This window comes from Eleginops maclovinus, chromosome 24 (genome assembly GCF_036324505.1).
Source record: "Eleginops maclovinus isolate JMC-PN-2008 ecotype Puerto Natales chromosome 24, JC_Emac_rtc_rv5, whole genome shotgun sequence".
In the NCBI taxonomy this organism is placed as follows: domain Eukaryota; kingdom Metazoa; phylum Chordata; class Actinopteri; order Perciformes; family Eleginopidae; genus Eleginops; species Eleginops maclovinus.
In genome coordinates, this window is record NC_086372.1 from 3,353,166 (window position 1) to 3,372,334 (window position 19,169).

At 45.4% G+C, this 19,169-nt stretch overlaps 3 protein-coding genes across 3 annotated transcripts; all 3 read left to right on the forward strand.

Moving 5' to 3' along the window:
- The first annotated feature begins 317 nt into the window (after window positions 1–317).
- Window positions 318–10,373, forward strand: zc3h13 (zinc finger CCCH-type containing 13). The gene is given in 21 exon segments (XM_063877803.1): window positions 318–456; window positions 1,348–1,518; window positions 1,627–1,730; window positions 1,857–1,971; window positions 2,135–2,246; window positions 2,363–2,529; window positions 2,623–2,768; window positions 2,874–3,074; window positions 3,162–3,329; window positions 3,445–3,674; window positions 3,677–3,787; window positions 3,977–4,459; window positions 4,649–4,903; window positions 5,001–5,508; window positions 5,613–5,809; window positions 5,985–7,172; window positions 7,300–7,932; window positions 8,020–8,163; window positions 8,301–8,501; window positions 8,687–8,850; window positions 8,958–10,373. Coding segments are annotated over 20 exon segments (5,490 nt in total). The 5' UTR covers window positions 318–456; window positions 1,348–1,356; the 3' UTR covers window positions 9,159–10,373.
- A 653-nt stretch (window positions 10,374–11,026) lies between these two features.
- rpl31 (ribosomal protein L31) lies at window positions 11,027–13,087 on the forward strand. Its single transcript, XM_063877805.1, has 5 exons — window positions 11,027–11,173; window positions 11,771–11,874; window positions 12,136–12,261; window positions 12,824–12,936; window positions 13,023–13,087. Exons 2-5 carry the CDS (start codon window positions 11,771–11,773, stop codon window positions 13,052–13,054), a joined length of 375 nt encoding a protein of 124 aa, XP_063733875.1. The 5' UTR covers window positions 11,027–11,173; the 3' UTR covers window positions 13,055–13,087.
- A 928-nt stretch (window positions 13,088–14,015) lies between these two features.
- On the forward strand, window positions 14,016–17,866 carry chst10 (carbohydrate sulfotransferase 10). The gene is made up of 6 exons (XM_063877388.1): window positions 14,016–14,152; window positions 14,974–15,115; window positions 15,270–15,379; window positions 15,508–15,733; window positions 15,812–15,917; window positions 16,376–17,866. Exons 2-6 carry the CDS (start codon window positions 15,010–15,012, stop codon window positions 16,926–16,928), a joined length of 1,101 nt encoding a protein of 366 aa, XP_063733458.1. The 5' UTR covers window positions 14,016–14,152; window positions 14,974–15,009; the 3' UTR covers window positions 16,929–17,866.
- Window positions 17,867–19,169: the final 1,303 nt, after the last annotated feature.

The window sequence follows — 19,169 nt, forward strand, 5'->3', positions numbered from 1 at the left end:
TATGTTTTAAAGCAGAATATATTGTCAGGAAAGAGCAGCAGCTAAAGACTGATATTACTTCCGCTGAAAGCTTTCAAAATAAGACAGAGCCTGCTAACAAGCTTTCAAATAACTACCCTACTGGATCTCCTGAAGAATTGGCACTATCATTAGTAACAATGGGACTATTAATCAGGCATAAACAAGGGTTTAAACATATATATTGTTTAAGAAGAACCATGTATGATGACAAGCCGAGTGCAGTACAAGCCCCTACAAAATAAAAGCACAAAGGAGCTATTAACACACCGCCCAAACATACCACCGAAGAAGAAAGGCGCATATGATGCACACCCTGCGCCAATATGAAGCCATTCAGGGCAGTTTCTGCCTTTAAAGAATAACCCTGGTTATTTCTACAAGTGCTGAATCCACTACCTGGAATAAAGTAGATGCGACGCCGAATTATTATCTTGGGTGAGACATTTTTTTCATTTATCCGCACAAAATCTAGCATCACGCTCCTGAAAGAGGAGGCCCTGCGCTAACATAAAGCATGAAGTCATTAGCTCTTTGGCTAACTAACTTTAGCATTTGTTTTTGTTGCCTTTTTTGTTCATGAATGAACCATGCAATATAAAACAGTCTGCAATTCACCTGCAACAGTTATGAATCTTACATAAAATACGCGTATTAATATTAAACACCGAAACAATAACATTAAAGTCATGCAGTTAGCCAGGAACTTTAGCAACACTAAGCTAAGCCTGCAAGACTGCTAAACAAGGAGCCGCTGCAAAGAAAAACACAGGCAATACATTTGCCTGTGTGGCTGCATATGAGAGAACTACAGGCAGCTACACTTATAGATAATAATCAAGACAGTTGCTTTATTAAAAATGCTTTATTTATCCATCTGTCCCCCCCCCCCCAAAAAAAAATACAAATAAAGGTAAACATAAAAATTATAAATACATTATTTAAGAACAACTATAGCTTCTGAACAATATGAACAATGCTTTATTTGTCAGGCTCCAGGCTGATTAAAATCAGTTATGTTAGAACTGCACTGAATGAATGAAACAAGGGCTCTAAAATGTAGTCACACAACAAAATACAGTTTTGTGTCAGTTGTTAAACTGTCTAGTTCTTGTAGTAGTCACGGGACAGATTCAAACTTTTAAAGCCACCATTTAGTCTTAAAATGGCACTGAAACTAACTGGGATCACGCTTCCTTGCAGTTTGTCAAGAAACAAATATTTGTGTTGTATCACCGATGGTACAAGCTACTCATTTGAAAAGCATACCTGCCTCAGACTTAATGTATGATGCAGATGATAACTTACTGACATTGTCCTTTTATCCAGTCCTGCAGAATGTCCAAGATCAGGCGGAAGGTAACAGTGGAGAATTCAAAAACCATATCTGATAGCAGCAGCACCCCCGCGACCACCAGCACCAGCAACCCCGCCGCCCCCTCCCGCCGGCCCAGTGTGTTTGAAAGACTTGGCCCCAGCACTGGGAGTAATGCTGCTGATGTGAGTATGACCTATAGTGAGAAACCGGTTCTGCAGTGATCATGTCTTTCACTTGGTGACTCTTTTTTTAGTGGATCTCACTGGGCTCATTTGTATGTTTTCTTTCAGAGTCACTGTAGAAATTGGCTGAAGACTGGTAATTGCATTTACGGCAACACTTGTCGCTACACACATGGAACTCAGCCACGAGGCAAAGGATTTAGCTTTAGTCGGTAAGACGGCTTGTTTTATTCATTTTGGGATAGTAGTTAAGGTATATGGTTTTCCTGGTTTCTCCAAATTGAGATCACAAGGGTCCCAATACCGACACAGTGTGTATTTCTGTCTTTATGGAGCAGGTCAGCCGAGAGACCCACAGGTGATTTGCGGGAGAGGATGAAGAATAAAAGACAGGATGTTGACCCAGAAAACTTGAAGCGAGACTTAGACGAGCCCACATCCCCCCCAGCGAGAGTAAGTTCCCTGCTCCCTCTGTTTCTACTTCTTCAACAATAAGTGTATGAGCAAATTGTAAATCTTACTCTCTAAAATGTAAAGAAAAAAGGGTCTGCCCATGCTGGAATGTTATTTCCTTGTTCAACCTGTTACTGTAACATGTGTTTGTATCCATGTACAGCAGAGAGACTCCTCCAGAGGTAGACACAGGGAAAAGGAGGATATTAAAATCACAAAGGAGCGCACCCCAGCAAGTGAAGAAGAGCCCACAGAGTGGGAAACCAATCGAGAAGGTCAGCATTAGAGACCTGATGATTTGTTGGTTTTGAATTTCTGATTTGAAGGAAGTAAATATGGACTCTGCCATGTCAGCTTCTTTAATTTCAACTCATCTTTGTTCAACTTAAAGACTCGGATATCGGTGACTACGACTACGAGTTATCCCTAGAGATGAAGCGGCAGAAGATCCAACGTGAGCTGAGGCAGTTGGAGCAGGAGAACTTGGACAAGAGGGATGAGATTGTCATCAAGAAAGATGAGACCCCCACCAAAACAAGAGCCACCGCCATGCCGAAGGTATCTTTACAAGTCTCTGATTTTCAGGCAGCAAGTGTTTTTGGAGGGAGTTTTATTTTACTTTCAACCTGATCTGTTGTCTCTGTCCCTCAGGCCTCTCCAGAGCTGTTGAGCAATAAGGATTCCCCTTCACCCAGGAAGGCTAGTGGATCCCCAAAACACAAAAGTGCCAAAGGTTCAGGCTCTGGGAAGAAGGAGAAGAAGGCGCTGGTGTCCTCGCCTGTTGCAGAAACTACCAGGTAGGAGTCTGGAGGCACGATCTCAACATAGGTCATAGGTTAGGTCCTTTAGAAGGCAAGAACTAATTGAGAATTATACTATTGTCTCTATCCTCTTCCATCCAGGCCTTCAAAAGGGAGCCACAGTAAGAAGAAAGGACCCCGTACCCCCAGCCCTCCTCCCCCAGTACCCCTGGACCTTCCTGTGGTTGGGAAGAAACACAAAGGCAAGCACAAGAACAAGGAGAAGTCAGAGGAGAAGCAGAAGGAGGCAAAAGATCGGGGGCGAGATGCAGAGAAACACAAGGAGAAGAAGGAGAAACGCAGGTATGGTGGAATTAAGAGGACTCCTTTTAGTGGTTCAGTCATTCATCCAAGAAATCCCCCGTCTGAACGTACATGTGGTGCTTTTAGGGACCGATCGGACAGTTCCCACAAGGCCAAGCGGTCAGTGACGTCGGAGGAGCGATCTGGCAGTGTGTCATCCCCCTCAAGGTGCATCTCACCCCCAGCCAGGAAGAAATCCAGCTCCCCTAAAGCGATGTCCCATAAAGCCCCCGTACTGGCCTCCCCTCCTCGCAGGTTAGCATGTGTTGGCTTTATTCTGATCACACATCTTTTTATTATGTTTATTCTCTATTATTCAGTATCACTAATGTACCCGGTAGGATTTTAACCATCCTTTTTGTCTCTGCAGGTCTCCCTCCCCTCCACGGCACCAGCGCACCCCTACTCCTCCCCGACACCACTCCCCCTCCTCCCACTCTGGTTCCTCGGCCCAGCGGCACTCTCCGTCTCCTCGTCGCCGTCGCTCCTCCTCCCCGAACTATCATCGGAGCTCAGCGGCTCTGGCGTCTGCCTCCTCCCCTCAAAGCTCCCGGCGTTCCCGGTCCCCGCTCGCCTCCCACGACACCTCCTCCCCCACCGCCGATCAGACAGATCCAGCCCCAGCCAGCGGCACTCGAGAGGTCGAGAGAGGAGCCGGGGAGAACGAGAGAGGAGTCCGCCCGCCCAGGAGCGCAGACATGAGCGTAGAGATGGTAACTTCCTTTTCAAACAGATAGTTTATTCAAATTCACAGATGATTATGGTGTGCTTGTGATGTGCTATAGGAATTACTTTTTGAGTTTTAGATTAATATCATTCTTTTGGAACTATTTAGATAATGAGTTGATCAAATATTCTTGTTCTTCACTAGATGTTAAGCCTTTTTCCTCCCTTATTAACAGAAAGCCGCGGCAAGCGTGAGAAGGACGGTCTCCGCGACGACCGAGACTTTGACTCTGAGCAGGTCTCGTCACGGGACATCCGGGAAGACCGAGAGGCTCGAGAGAGACGGGAAACCCGTGAGCGAGGAAGGGAGACAACCCGAGACTCTAGAGACCACCGAGACAACACCAGAGACGCTAAGGACTCCAGAGAGAACAGGACAGAGACCCGTTCCAGTCGGGAGTCTCTAGAGCGCCGCGACCGCGAACGAGAGAGGGACCGCGATAAGGAGCGGGAGAAGGAGAGAGAGCGGGAAAAGGAAAGGGAAAGGGAGAGGAGTGATGCCCACAGGAAGGAGGAGCTGCCTCAGGAGGACAGGAGCTATGGGAGAGGGCATGGACGGGAAGATGCAGGGAGAGCTGAGGCGAGGACGGACAACAGGTCGGACAGAGGGGAGAGGAACGGACGAGGGAGAGGACGTGGGAATGACACATCTGATAAAGGTAAGAACTGGTGGGGAGAGTAGCAGAGTGTAGGAATACTCAAGTCAAAAAGTATTGGCATCAAAATACAAATAGTCATTATGCACTTTGGAGTATTTCAGAATAATATTTATACTTTATGTTTATGTATACTCGCAGGTAGAGTTTTTTTATTCCCCTTTTTTAAAGTCGTACTTTATGTCCTCTCAGGCTCAATCAGAAACTCCCGAGGTTCCCAGCTGGAAAGCAGCCATGACAACTGGGAATCCAGGAGCAGCGCGGTGCGAGAGCGGAGCGCCGAGAGGAGCACGGATCGCAGCGTTACAGAAAGAAGCTCTGAGAGGGGTTCAGACCGAGACCGATACGAGGGCGACCGTAGAGTAGAGCCGGCCCGGGACTCCTCTTACGACCGGAGAGGAGGACACGGAGAGCGGGATCGCAGAGACACCCGGGAGAGAGCCGGAGGTTCGTCTTCGCTTTGTTTATTTATTTGTATTACACGGCTTAGTTGAATACTAGATTTTTGTTTAAAATGCTAAGCTTTTACTTTCTATTTTTCCAGATCAAAGAGCAGCCTCCCCAAACAGACACCAGTTGAGAGCCGAAGAGGAGGAGAGGAGAGAGGAGCGCCGGACGGATCGTACAGAAGACCGGCGAGACGACAGGACTCGCGACCGGGATAGAGAGAGAGAAAGGGAGAGGGAAAGGGAGAGAGAGAGGGAGAAGGAGCGAGACCGGGAGAGGGAAAAAGAGCGGGAGAAGGAAGCAGAGAGAGAGAGGGCCCGGGAAAGAGAGAGGGAGCGGGAACGGGAGAAGGAGAGAGAGCGGGAGAGGGAGCGAGAGAGGGAAAGAGAGCGCGAGGAGAGGGAGAAAGAGAGGGAGAAGGAGAGGGAAGAACGGGAGAGGGAGAGGCGGGACAGAGAGAGAGATAGGGAGCAGCGGGAGAGGGAGAGGCAGCGGGAATGGGAGGAGCGAGAGAGAGAGAGAGGGAGAGAGGAAAGGAGGGAAAGGAGGGATGACATCCGGGACGAGCGACCCGTTAGAGACACCCGGGACGACAGGAAGACCAGGCATGTATCCCATAATATCCTATTTACTACTGGTGTTAATTTCTAACCCTTCCTAGCTTTGAGTCTTGTTCATTTGTAATAACCCTCACCTGTTTTCATCCTAGTCGTAAGAGGCCCAGAGTGGAGAGCACCCCGAGCCCCCGCGCCTCTCCTAAGCGCACCACCCGTGACTTCAGTCCTGCAGACAGCGACGGCTACAACAGTGTGGAAGAGAAAAGTGAGCGCCCGATTGGACGGGGGCAGGCCAAGATCCACCCACAGCCCCTCCTCCCAAACCCTGTGTGTCCGCATCCATCTGACAGTAGGGACATCTTTTCTGCTTCGACACGCTTTCTGTTTATTGTAGAAGGGAATTGGACTGTTTTTAAAGCTAATGCCACCAATTCCTAACCTCCGCTGGTCACCCAGAGTCAAGGCTGTTGAATGCTGTAGTTCTTAAAGAGTACTGATGTGGTTTTGTGTCTGTTCATGTGCAGGTGCAGAGAAAAATCGCTTGCTGAGCCAGGTGGTGCGACCCCAGGAGCCTTTGTTGCGCTCACCACCGAGAACTGCGCCATCTGAGGAGAAACCCGTCCACTGGAAGGACGAGGAGCGCCGAGGAGCCGTGGACAAAAGGGAGACTCGCAGCAGCCGCCACGAGGACCTGGAGCCTCGCGGGGAGCGAAGCAGAGCAGGCGATAGACGAGGAGATCACCTCGCTGACCCCCCGCCTGACACTCGAGGCAGAGGCAGAGACCTGCGAGAGCCCACGCCTCCTCCTCCCCCTCCAGCCCCTGTCAGCATCGACACTTCCCATGAGGAGGGCAAAAAGAAGACCAAGTCGCAGAGAAAGGGATCGAAGAAGGTCCGCAAAGAAGATGATGTCGCTGGTGGGAACATCGCGGCTGCTGCAGGAGATCGTTTCAACCCTGAGCCCCCGGCCAGCGTCCCTGCAGATACACCTCCACTCATTCACTCGCCCAGGAAAGGGGCCAAGAAGAAGGCGCTGGAACGAAAGAGAAAGCGCTCGAGAGAAGGAGAATCTGATGTGTCTGAGGAGGATTCAACGGCACCTCAGCCACACAATAAGAGGAAGAAAGGTCCTCGGACACCCCCGCCTTCAATGAGGCCTGATAATCGTGCAGCTGCTGGCAACAAAGAGCCGTCTCCTCTATCCAAAATGGACAATTTCAGTGACTGGTCAGACGAGGAGGTAACAGACCGAGGAGGCCCCCTGGAAACTCAAGCTCCACCAGCTCCTGCTGAGCCTCTTAAGAAAGCTGGTGGTACCAGAGGGGGCAGGGACAGGGAGCGGGGAAACCCCCCTCCCATCGCTCCTCTGCTGCCCCAAGATCCTCCCATGCTGCTGCCTACTCCGCAGCCGCTCATGTCCCAGACGCTGCTCCGCAAACACCCCCAGGAGCAGACGCGCAGCAGCAGCATGGGGAGCAACAAGAGCCGCGCCTCGTCCAGACGCCTGAGATCCCCCTCCAACGAGTCGGCCAATCGAGAAGAACCGCAAGGTCCGAGAGCCCGCCGGGGCCGGCTGCAGGGCGCCAACTCTCGGGACAGAGAACGTGAGAGGGAGAGAGAGAGGCCGGTGGTGAATGAGCCTCTGGGGGCCGAGAGGAAGTCTCGTATCGACCAGTTGAGGAGAGGAGAGCCCAGCCGCAGCACCTCCTCCGGTACAGTCAAAGGCTTTATGTCATACTGTTTATTGTAGTAATAAATGAATTGTGAGATTTAGATGAAACGTTATAGACTTCCTTGTATAAACTCAGCCTGACTAGATCTCTCTCTGTTGTCTCACAGACCGGCAGGATTCCCACAGCCTCAGCTCCAGGCGCAGCTCTCCAGACTCCGAGAGGCCAGCCAGGTCCAGGTCCCGCGCCGGTTCCTACGACAGCCGGGACCGAGAGCCGTTTGAGCGGGAACGAGACCGCAAGGATCTCCGTCCTCAGCAGCCGCCCCAGCAGCCCCTGCTCCTCCAGCAGCCCCTGCAGCAACCAAGAGACTGGGAGCCCGAACCCCGGGACTGGCCCGTCAGGGGACGGGAGCCGCTACTGATGCGTCCCGGCCGGGAACCTCTCCTGAGGGAGCGGGACATCAGGGACAGGGAACGCTTACTCCCTGAAGGACTCATCCAGCAGCATGAACGGGAGCGTGAGAGGGACCGGGACAGAGGTGACCGAGGCGGAGACAGAGAGAGGGAGAGGATGATGATGGACCTGCCACCGCACGGGGACCCCCGGGCGCCGGGACGAGGGGATCTGAGGGGAGATATGAGAGGAGACCTGCGGGGGGACATGATCAGACCGGAGAGGAGCGAGTATGATATTCTGCTGCCGAAAGAAGCCTTCAACCCTCAAGAGACGGAGAAAACCAGCAACAGCCATCCTCTCCTGGGAGAGCAACGGGAGCCGGAGAAGACGGACAGCATCGATGGTAAGAAGATAAGGAAAACTACTTTCAATGTCATGGTCTTCCCAATTTTTACATTGTTTTAAATGAATGTTTTCGTGCTGTGTTCAGGAGACGATGACGGGAAAGAAGATGATGGCCAGTCCGTCCCTTCTGTGGGAGAGGAGTATGAACCCATCAGTGATGACGAGCTGGATGAGATCCTTGCCGACAGCCAGAAAAAAGAGGATCAGCAGGACGAGGAGAAAATTACAGGTGACAGGAAATACATTTTTATCCATGCAGAAACTAATTTCCATTACCCTTTTTAATTATAAATATGTGTGTTTGCCTCTGCATGTTTTAAAATACAATGTACACTGACACTGAGCGGCCCTTTTTTTCGTGGTCAGGTCCTCTGGATGTCATTGATGTGGACTGGTCCAGCCTGATGCCCAAACAGAAGGCGGAGCCCCGGGCAGCAGGGGCCGCTCTGCTCCGGTTCACCCCAGGGGCCGTGCTTCTCCGGGCGGGCATCTCCAAGAGACTTGCTGGGCCTGAGCTCCTGGAACAGGTCAGGGAGGTGTGCAAATCTGAGCTGGACGACCCTAAAGGTGAGAGGTCTTTATCATTAATGGATGTTCTTTCTGCCTTTCTTATTTCATCTTAAATTAGTAACACATTAGATGCATTAAACTAGGTGTCCTTTTTTTAATCCAGATTTCTGTTTAGTTCACACGCCTTTAGTCTGATTTGTGTGATCCATGCGTCTAAAGCTCTGTCCTCTTCGTCCTGCCAGATGCTGATAAGCTGTTTGAGCATGACCTGGGGGCCCTGAATATGGCCGCCCTGAAAAGGCGGGTGGAGAGGGCTGGTTTACTGAGAAACCTCGGGCCCTGCTGCAAGGCCCTGTGCGCCCGCAGAGACTTTGCTATCCGCCGGCAGCTGTTAAAAAATGACAAGGTAGATGTCATCCAATGAGAATGAATTTACGACTGCAGTCACCTGGGGTGGATCTTTGCTATATTTGCTATATGAAGATGTCTTAAAATCTACTTCTTCTTCTTCAGGGTCTTACAAAGCAGTACCCCACTACACCAGTGGTAGACAACGAGCTGCTGCAGATGAGCATGCGTCTCTTCAGAAGGACCATGGCGGGCCAGGCCTCGGGCCCTGAAAAGCCAGAGGGTGGGTCGGGCCCTGCAGCCGAGGTCCCTCCAGCTGAGGGTAGTAAGCTCAGCACTGCTCCCCCTGAGGTGTGTGTGTCCTGAGAGGAAATGGGTTTAATTAGTCGACACACTTGTCAAAACGTTCCTTGAACTCTATCCCATTTCATTTCACACATAGTCATGAGAGGAATTAAAGGAAAACTGCAAAATTATGAATCTTACTCAGTTTCACATGTTTTGGATGTCATGCAAGTGCTTTGCCATAGACTACTGGACATTATAGCCTATGGAAGTGTGTAATGGACTGTGTGAGAAGCCACACCTGATTTGACTTCATGTTTTTTTGTGTGCATTCCAGTTTTAGAGCAGCTTTTTAATTGTCAGTGTTGTCTGCCTAACCAAGTTCAAATTTTGTTTTCGTATACTGTGCATTGGTTTCAACGACTGCGCATTAAAATGGTTAGATGTTGGTTTTTGTTATGGGTCTTTTGCTTTGTATGAAATGACTGCCTTAAAATAATGTGACACATGATGTTCCTACTATGGTTGTGTACATTATATTACAAAATGTCTGCAGAGCAAAGCGTTACTGAGCAACAACACTGAACATCCTGCAGGGACTTGAATGAACATTCCCACAAATAAGCACTGCCAAACTATTCCTCCACTGAATGTAATTTGTTATAACTGTCGTTGAAAACAATAATGATGTGTTTGCTTTGAATGGTTTGGCAATGTCTACCTGAAATGAACTTGAGTACGAACCCTCCAACACTGCCATGTGGAAATCACCAGCACACACCATCCAAAAAAAGACAATAGACTTCTTTAGATTTAAAACATATGACAGAGACGATAATTAATTAGAACTTTGCGTCCCGTTTCTGTCTCCTAGTGGTTGGCCATCAGAATTAAAAGACTTGTACAGGTGGATAAAATGGCCCTCTGGGAAGGGCTGTGTGCAAAGAGCAGGTTGTGCATGCTTTGAATGTTTGGACAATAACTCAACGGACAAACCAGCCTCATCTTAAAGAACAAAATAGAAACGGATAAACTTGTTATCTTAGAGCACTGGACCCAATATCACCTCCGCCCCACCATGCAGCTGTGACCTCAATCAAAGTGACATTACAGACGTGGAGAGATTTGGCTCTGATGTATTCCAATATCTTTCACTCTGACTACAATGCTGGGGTTGGGAAGACACTTTTCCTACTACATATTTATTTTGTTTAAGGTAAGGTCAGTTTTAAGATGTGCTAGAAATGAAATGCTGTATTTTTTTTACTGTAAAATAAATACAAAATGACATTTAAATTGTATTGACATTTCGCCCATTAAGGAAAACTGGACGTGCACGTTTATCAACATAAACAGATATTAACGATACATAAAATTGGTACAATGAGATATGAAGACAGCCACTACATGTGCGATGATGCATCTGGAGGTAAGTGCTACGACATATAGTTAAATCCACATTAGTATAAGTGTATGTCTTATCAGCAATTTTATAATTTCACAATGTTAAGATAACAGTTTTTATGCATTTTTTTTGTTTGATGCTAGCATTTGATGAATAGAAAAATATGGCACGTATCTTATAGCATGTTGAAGACCTCAAAGGCTGAATACAAGAACATATAATAGAAAAAAAGAAGACACACCTATGATAAGGTTGAAATGCAGCTTATTCTTCTCCATTTTAAACTGGATCCAAGCCTTGCAAAAATGTATCATTATTTGTGTGTGTTATGCAATTGCACTGGCCTATTTCACACAGCTGACATCCTAAAAAAATAATCACTAATTTGCCAAATTTCACCAAATCAAATAAGCACAGAGATATTGAACATAAATCCTCTCCATGCTTATTTCCATACTTATTATAATAGCCTGCTAATGCAAACATGTACAAATCCGTATATGAAAGATTCTAAGAGGTCTAATAATGATAAAAAATCTATTAAATATCCAGTTTCTGACAACGTTTATGGTCGGAACCTTAAGTCGTGCATGTCGTTGACGAACATCAGATAAAACGGACCGGTTTCCTTTACCCACAATCCTCTGCTTCACATCCGTCCTTCCGACTTCCGCCTCAACTACGAGCTGCGGTGAGTAATTTTAACGCAGATTGTAATTCTGCAATCTATGACCATCCTGCTATATTAAAGACATAATCGGCCCTGAATGTGTTCTAAATGTATATATGAATGTTTGGCTGTGCGGTTTATGTGATTTTCGATATAGTCTAACGTATTTAAATACCTTTTATTAACGTCCATCGGTACGGCATTGATTCCACCGGAGTGGCTTCATTTGCCTGGATCAAAGTGTCCATTTTCTTTGAGTCGGAAAAGATGTTAATGTCATATTTAGTGTAACTGAAAACACTGGTTATAGTTTATGATTTAATATTTACTTGCGTGCTTTGCAACTTATCATAGTGACTGCCGGTAAGCTTGCGTTAGGTAACAACATTGGAGCAAGCTAGCTTTATGCTAACGCTAAGATAACTTTTAACAGGTGCCACGTTTAAGTCTGCAAATGAGTGATGAAAGTAAAACTGATTGTGTAGTTTTTACTATATTTTTGGTTTCAACCTTTGTTGTTTTGTATAGCAATCGTATGCATAAGCAGTAATGAACCCTGTCACTTCTGTGCATATGACAATAAAGCCTGTGAATCTAATGTATGTTTAATGTTTCTAGATGGCCCCAACTAAGAAAGGAGAGAAAAAGAAGGGGCGTTCAGCCATCAACGAGGTGGTGACCAGAGAGTACACCATCAATGTCCACAAGCGCATCCATGGAGTGTGAGTACTGTACATTACTTTATCATGTATCATTAAGCCATATAGTCTGCTTAAGCATCAGCTGGGATGCATTGCATGTCTCTGCTTTTACTATGTCTAAGTGTACTGATAGATGCATATGAGTTGTCTGTTTTACATTGAGGCAAAATATAGTAAAACACACATTTAATACCGGCACTTAAATAGTCAATAGTTGGGCAAACATTGAAATAAAGCAGTATGTTCATTTCCTTTTGATTAAATGATATGTTCTCCTTGCAGGGGCTTCAAGAGAAGGGCTCCCCGCGCCATCAAGGAGATCCGCAAGTTCGCCATGAAGGAGATGGGAACTCCCGATGTCCGCATTGACACTCGCCTCAACAAGGCAGTGTGGAGCAAGGGTGTCAGGTGAGACTAAATACTTATGTTGGAGGGAAATGCCCTGCTTGCTCTGAATGGTGTTATACTCGTAAGAATCTGTGACATGACAAGATCGGTTTGTTTTTTAGTCAAAGTAATGTCCACAAGTGTATACCTGCAATGTTCTGCTTTGCTACTGTGTGGTGCAGGGAGAGCTCATGTTTGTAAAGCAGTTATTTGAGATGGTTTAGCATTGTTTTTCTCTCCTTACAGTCATCACTAAAACTTGAAAGAAATAATAGTAGTGACTGCTGCCATATTTAACAACATGAGTCAGTCTGTCAGCTCATACATGAAGTGTCGTCTGTCTGCGTGTGAGTAAGAAGAAACTGACACAAAGCTTTTAAACGTACAGTATAGCTCCAAGCTCAGTACACCAGTCTAAAATCAATGTGGCTCTTGTTTCATATCTTGTTAGGTCAGTCATTTTTACGCTTATGAATCAGTTGCTCTAATGTTGTCTAAATTGGAGACCCACACATCTGCTGGCAATGTACTTGTACTGTTTTTATCAAAGATACTAACCTACCTGCTGTTGTGTGTTGTGCAGGAACGTGCCGTACAGGATGCGCGTACGACTTTCCAGGAAGCGTAATGAGGATGAGGATTCTCCCAACAAACTTTACACCCTGGTTACATACGTTCCCGTCACAACATGCAAAGGTAAATATTTCTCCAACCGGCTGTTATTCACCTTCTTCAGCAACTAAGACGTGTTATTAATCTTCCCCTCCCCTTTTTCCCTACAGGTCTGCAGACAGTCAATGTTGATGAAAACTAAACTCTGCGAGTCGAATAAATAAAATCAACAAACCTCTTGTGTTGTTTCACATTTCTATTTCTGCACAAATTCATTCAGGGAATTCTTGGATTTGGATTAAGCTGTATAAAAATGGTTTGCAGAGATACTGTCTTTATCCCCTACAAAATGCTAATAAAGGAAAATGAGGTTACCCTATTTCATTAGAGCAGAACATTGTAGCCTTGCAGTGTGGGAAAACATCTTCAGACCGTGTCCCTTTCTGCCACAGAGTATTTCAGATTGGGTTGATTTTAAATAATAACTTAAGAACTGATGTGCCCATAAGGTATGGTATTGTTAAAGAGGGGCTTTTAAGAAACCGATTTGGTGGTAGTAAAAACAGCTCTGGTCATACTCAGGTTCCTCAGAATTAATCACTTGTATGCTCTCTTTTAATGACTGTCACTGTGAAAATATAAAGAGCACTGACATCAAGGTGAAAGACCTGCCAATGCAACAGCTTTGAACGGTGCAATCAACATTGACATTGCACTGTACATTCATTTGAAATGTATATAAAAAATCATCTTATATTTAGGCCATGCATTTGGAAATATAGCCATATTAAATCATGTCCGCAGTATCCTGTTCCACTCTGCATGAAGAAGCTTTATTTGTTGAGTTTAGATGCTATCTACCCTATAATTTACCGTGTTATATCACATAAAAACTGGAGAAATGTAATGAACTGCTGAAGATCCCCTTAAGCAGTTTTCATTATATTTCTCCAGTCATGTTAGCTGGAAACATGCATTGCTGCTATTCTACCTCTAGTGTATTTTATTTGTGCATGTGTTAGTATGCCCATAACAAATCATGTCTTCAGCCTCCCCCCTGTGTGCATGAAGCAGATTTATGATAGACCTTACATGGCATCGTGGCTTAATTATAATGGACATAAATACCGGGGAGATAAATGGAGAGTGGTAAACATGCGTGGCTGCCTCTAGATGGCGCTGCTTGCTTGTTAGCTCTCGGATGTGAAGAACAGACGCAGCAGAAAGCTAAAGCTATGGCTCCATCAACACATCCTGCAGAGTTTGAGCAGCCGTGAAGTTGTTGTAACTCAATAAGAAGGTAAGACGCAAAGCTGTTCTGCTGCTGTGTGAGGTATTTAAATATTTAGTTCACCTCAGTAGGAACTGATGGTGTAAATCAAGTTGTCTGGGAGGGACAGGTGTGGCTAACTGGTTGGCTAACTATCTGACCAGCTAGATCATTAATTATAGCTAACCATACAACACTATTCAATTTAGATAGCTAATAAAACAACTTGATGTACATTTGCACTGTTAGTGTAGGTTATGTGGTTCCTTTACTGTCAACACGTTAGCATTAAACAGTGTTGCCAACATATAGTAAAGCTAACAGCTAGCATGTGTAGTACAGTCTTCAGCTAGCTGTCTGTCTTCCATTGAGATTGCATTTTATTCTAAAACAAAGGTGTTAAAATGACATTGTACAAATAATATTGTTGAAGATAAGGCTTTCTTTGGAATGCTTTGTTGAAATATGTTTGAGATGAACATTTCATCTGTTAAAGTCTGAACCAGAAACGTGTTTATTGACAATAGCAAGTAGGTTTACTCATACGAAGAATTTGCCTTGGTGTCTATGGTGCATACATAAAGACAGTTGGAGAAGATGCATTGAGAGAAAGGAACACTTTAAGGAAATGATTATAGCATTCAATTATACCAATGTTGAAATATAGATATACCTGTGAAATATGTGCAGTATTGATATGACAAGTGGAAAGCTTTGTGTACAATGTGTGACTTGGATGGCAAGACACCCAGAGCTGGACCAAAATACTGTATCTTTCCTATACTTTAACAAGCCATCATTCAGATTAAATCAAAGTGTATTGGACATTGAGATTTGTTGTCTGTGTGCAGGGGAGCCCAGCTTCGTGTTTCCATGGCCGGCGGCTGATGGGGGAAGCGATGCGGCACCACTGGCTGCTCCTCGGGGCCTGCGGCTGGGTGCTGCTCATCCTGATGTTTGTCAGCAAGTTCATCACCTTCAGAGCTGTGGATGGTACGCTGCTGGGTCTAATGCTGACTTCTTACTGTAACAGACATGAAGTGTCTTCTGTCTGCACATCTCTAAGAAGTAACTGTGGCACACTTATCATGACTGTCACTGACTACAGGGTTAAATGTGGTGAGCCCACTCTATTATGTGTTTGCAGACTATGGAGAGAGGGTTGGGGGTCAGAGCTGGACAGTGCCAGGCACCAAGATGATAAGACCATTTCCTGTTTCCATTCTAGAGAAACCAGCTCCAAAGCCATCTGATCAGGTGACTAAAGCAGCTGTTTATTAACTGTAGTCCATCACTGATCCCATTAAAACAAAGCCATTCACTTCTCTGCAACACCAACATATTAAAAACCAGGCAATCAGTGACATTACTGCTGTGTTTTTCAGTCCTCAGCGGTACCCACAGGGACAGATTGGCAGTCGGAGGTTGAGAGGCGCAGCGATCTGCTCTCCTCCGTGTGTAAGAACAGCAGCCTCCGGAATCTGACTCACGTCTCCATCAGCAAATTCGTCCTGGACCGCATCTTTGTCTGCGACAAGCGCAAGATCCTGTTCTGCCAGACGCCTAAAGTGGGCAACACACAGTGGAAGAAGGTCCTCATTGTGCTCAATGGTAAGTACGGGTTAGTAGAATGTAATAACAAGGTCTAGCAGTCTGTCCATACATGACTTATGTTATTAACATTCACAGGAGCGTTCCCCACCGTGGAGGAGATCCCAGAAAACCTTGTTCATGACCATGACAAGAACGGCCTGCCCCGCCTATCATCACTCAAGCCACAGGAAATTACTCACAGGTTTGATAGACTTACTGTAATAAATATAGAAGGCAGCAGGGTGTGCTAGTGCTAGTATTTTTAGTCAATACTCCATTATGTTTACTAGCCACTTGCTCGTTTTAAAAGCCAATGTGAAACTTCCTTTACAATATTTAAGAAATGTCCTTTTTTATTTTAAACAGATGATGTTTAATCTGAATACTAACATTCTTTTTATCTCTAACTTATACACACAAACACAGGGCACACAATCAGACACATTTGACAGCCAATTGCTGGTTAATTGCATTACTCACGTGCCAAAAAAACCCAAATGGTTTTTGCACCTTGCACACACACCAACAAATGCAAGACCAGCAAGTGTATATCTAAGTGTTTATGATAGTCAACAGCATTGCAGAATTGCCTGCTGTGACAGTCAAAGTCAATAAACATGCCATCCTTCACAGCCATTTTCTTGTATTTTTCCTCTCCAGATTAAGCACTTACTTCAAGTTCTTCATCGTGAGAGACCCCTTTGAGCGGCTGATCTCTGCGTTCAAGGACAAGTTTGTGAAGAACCCACGCTTCGAGCCTTGGTACAAGCATGACATTGCCCCGGCCATCATCCGTAAGTACCGCAAGAGCCACCGCGACAACGAGCTCTCCGCTTCCGGCCTGCACTTTGAGGACTTTGTCCGTTACTTGGGCGACTCGGACGGCCGCCACCGCATGGACCGTCAGTTCGGCGAGCACATCATTCACTGGGTGACTTACGCGGAGTTGTGCGCGCCTTGCGAAATACACTACAACGTGGTGGGCCACCATGAGACACTGGAGCAAGACGCCCCTCACATCCTCAAAGCAGCGGGCATCGACCAACTGGTGTCCTACCCCGCCATCCCTCCAGGCATCACCCGCTACAACAGGACGAAGGTGGAGCGCTACTTCTCAGGCATCAGTAAGCGCGACGTCAGGCGTCTGTACTCGCGTTACCAAGGGGACTTCAACCTTTTTGGTTACCCGGGCCCAGACTTTCTACTGAACTAAAACGATTAACACTGACTAAAAGACATGTTTGCATAGAAAATCCCCCCTTGGTTTACTGAGACAGAGGTGTATTGTAGCGGATTGTGTGCCAGTGGCAGACCTTAAAAGCTGAAAGAGGGTACATAGTAGTGTTTTTATCTTAGGAATGACTGACAGGTTTTACCATTGTTTGCTGTATTTGCAATGACTGGCAAAAGAAGCGATCGTTGTGTGAGAGATCATACAGGTATACACACTTATATTTAATGCTCATTAATGATTTATCCTCATATGTCAAAGAGAAGTACTCCGTAATGCCAGGGATACAGGCCCGTTACCCTGTAATGTAGCTACTATATACTGCACTGTTTGGAGCACCAGTTACAATGGTGTGCGTTTGACATGCGGTGTGTTTTCTGTACTCCTTGCTATCATGCTGGACAGTCTTGTTTCAGGGATGCTAACATAGAGAGCAAACTGCAAAAATATAATGGAAGGAATTGGACATCAATATTTTTCATTGATGTTTTTAGGAGTTACAAATTGCCATTAACTTTATTTTTTTAACCGTTGCTTTATGCAAGGCCTATTATTGTCTTGTAATTCAGTGAATCAGTCGTCATATGAAGACCTTGGTCCCGCCCTTATCCATACCGTAGCCATCGTTCTGCCTTTACTGAAACTACTACATGCTTCTGACTCCATTTACTCAGCTGTTTACTGCACTGACGTTGAAGGACACAGGCACTGGATTTTAAAGGATCATTTTTTTATCAGAAGTGTACCGTGTAAATGTTCTTAACATGACTTGCAACTCAACATTTGTATTACATGTTGCTATTTATAATATTATTAACCTGACAGAGCTGCCTCCCTGCAACCGACTGGTGACTTTTTGGACAGGCGGTCATAATACAAGGACAACACTAGTTAGTAATAAAGGTTGTATTTAAAACAAATTGCTTTTCCTTCTTTTGAATGGAGAAAATACATGTTTTGTGTGTGCTTCGTTAAAATGTCACTCTGTCGCTGCAGTAGTATAACATATCCACAGGGTGGCAGTAAACTATTACAATTTTGAGTTAATAGCTAGAAAGCAACAAGCCCTGTTGAACCCTTGAACCGAATGTCAACACACAGGCTGCTAACAGACATTTGACCCATGGTAGTGAGGGCAAAACAATGACTTGAGAGATGTGTCAGCAACAAACACTTCCAGACAGTGGGGCGGAACAGTATAATCATTATCAGTGTCATCTGTACACGCTTACCTCACCATGGATGGATTTAAGTTGATTTACTCCTCTTAAGCGTTAGTTAAGTGTCTTAAGAGAGTGCCATACGTTAGGGCTTTGTGATTGTTTGTGTGTGTGTTTGTTACCCCAGTGGCAGGTTACCTCTCATCCCGTCAGACTGGTTTTCCCAGCCCTGTTGTTTGAATGTTTAACCAAAAGCTTAGCGCTGTCTGTTGCCATTGTGTATATTATGATAAATAAGTGGACTCCTGCAGCTGAACATTATTCCTCTCTGAAGTTACACAACCTTATTAGCACCCTGCCTCTGTTGGTAGTGTTAGTGTAGCTCCACGCATGGGAGTAACAATGCATTGTCACTTGTTTACAATACACCATGTACTATACTAGCTGTATACACTACATTTAACTATGATGCATTGGGATTAAGGGCAGATATAGAGCATGTTAACCGAGATTAATGAGTTGACTGCTGTTTATTTAATATATTTTACAATACCCTACATATTAACGAGCCATGATGGAGAGCAGAAGCAGGCAGATTGCAATCAAGCATAGTGACCCTGCAAGAACCCACTCACTGAACAGCTAATTAAGAAAACATAATATGAAGAAATACTATTATCTAGTCATACAGTAAATCAATGTTTTGGAAAAGGTATATTATATTCACAGTAGCTACAGTGTAGATATGGCAATGAACATCTCAAATCCATGGCTCGTACAACAACGCATCATAAATAGGATATAAAACAATCAAATAGTACAAGACTAATTTTAGTATTAGACTTTATCGTGAACAAATTCACCACCCTACAGTTGGCTTGAGTAATGATGTTATTTGTTCCCAATGCTGCATCAGGAACCACTGCACTATAATACACAGCATCACTCATGAGATTGCTCACTTGCCACACCCATGATTACCAATATTGACACTGGGAAACGCGCATGTCCACAAGGATGCTGTGCGGTGGGGGGTCCGCCTCTGTCTGCCTCCATTTTTCTC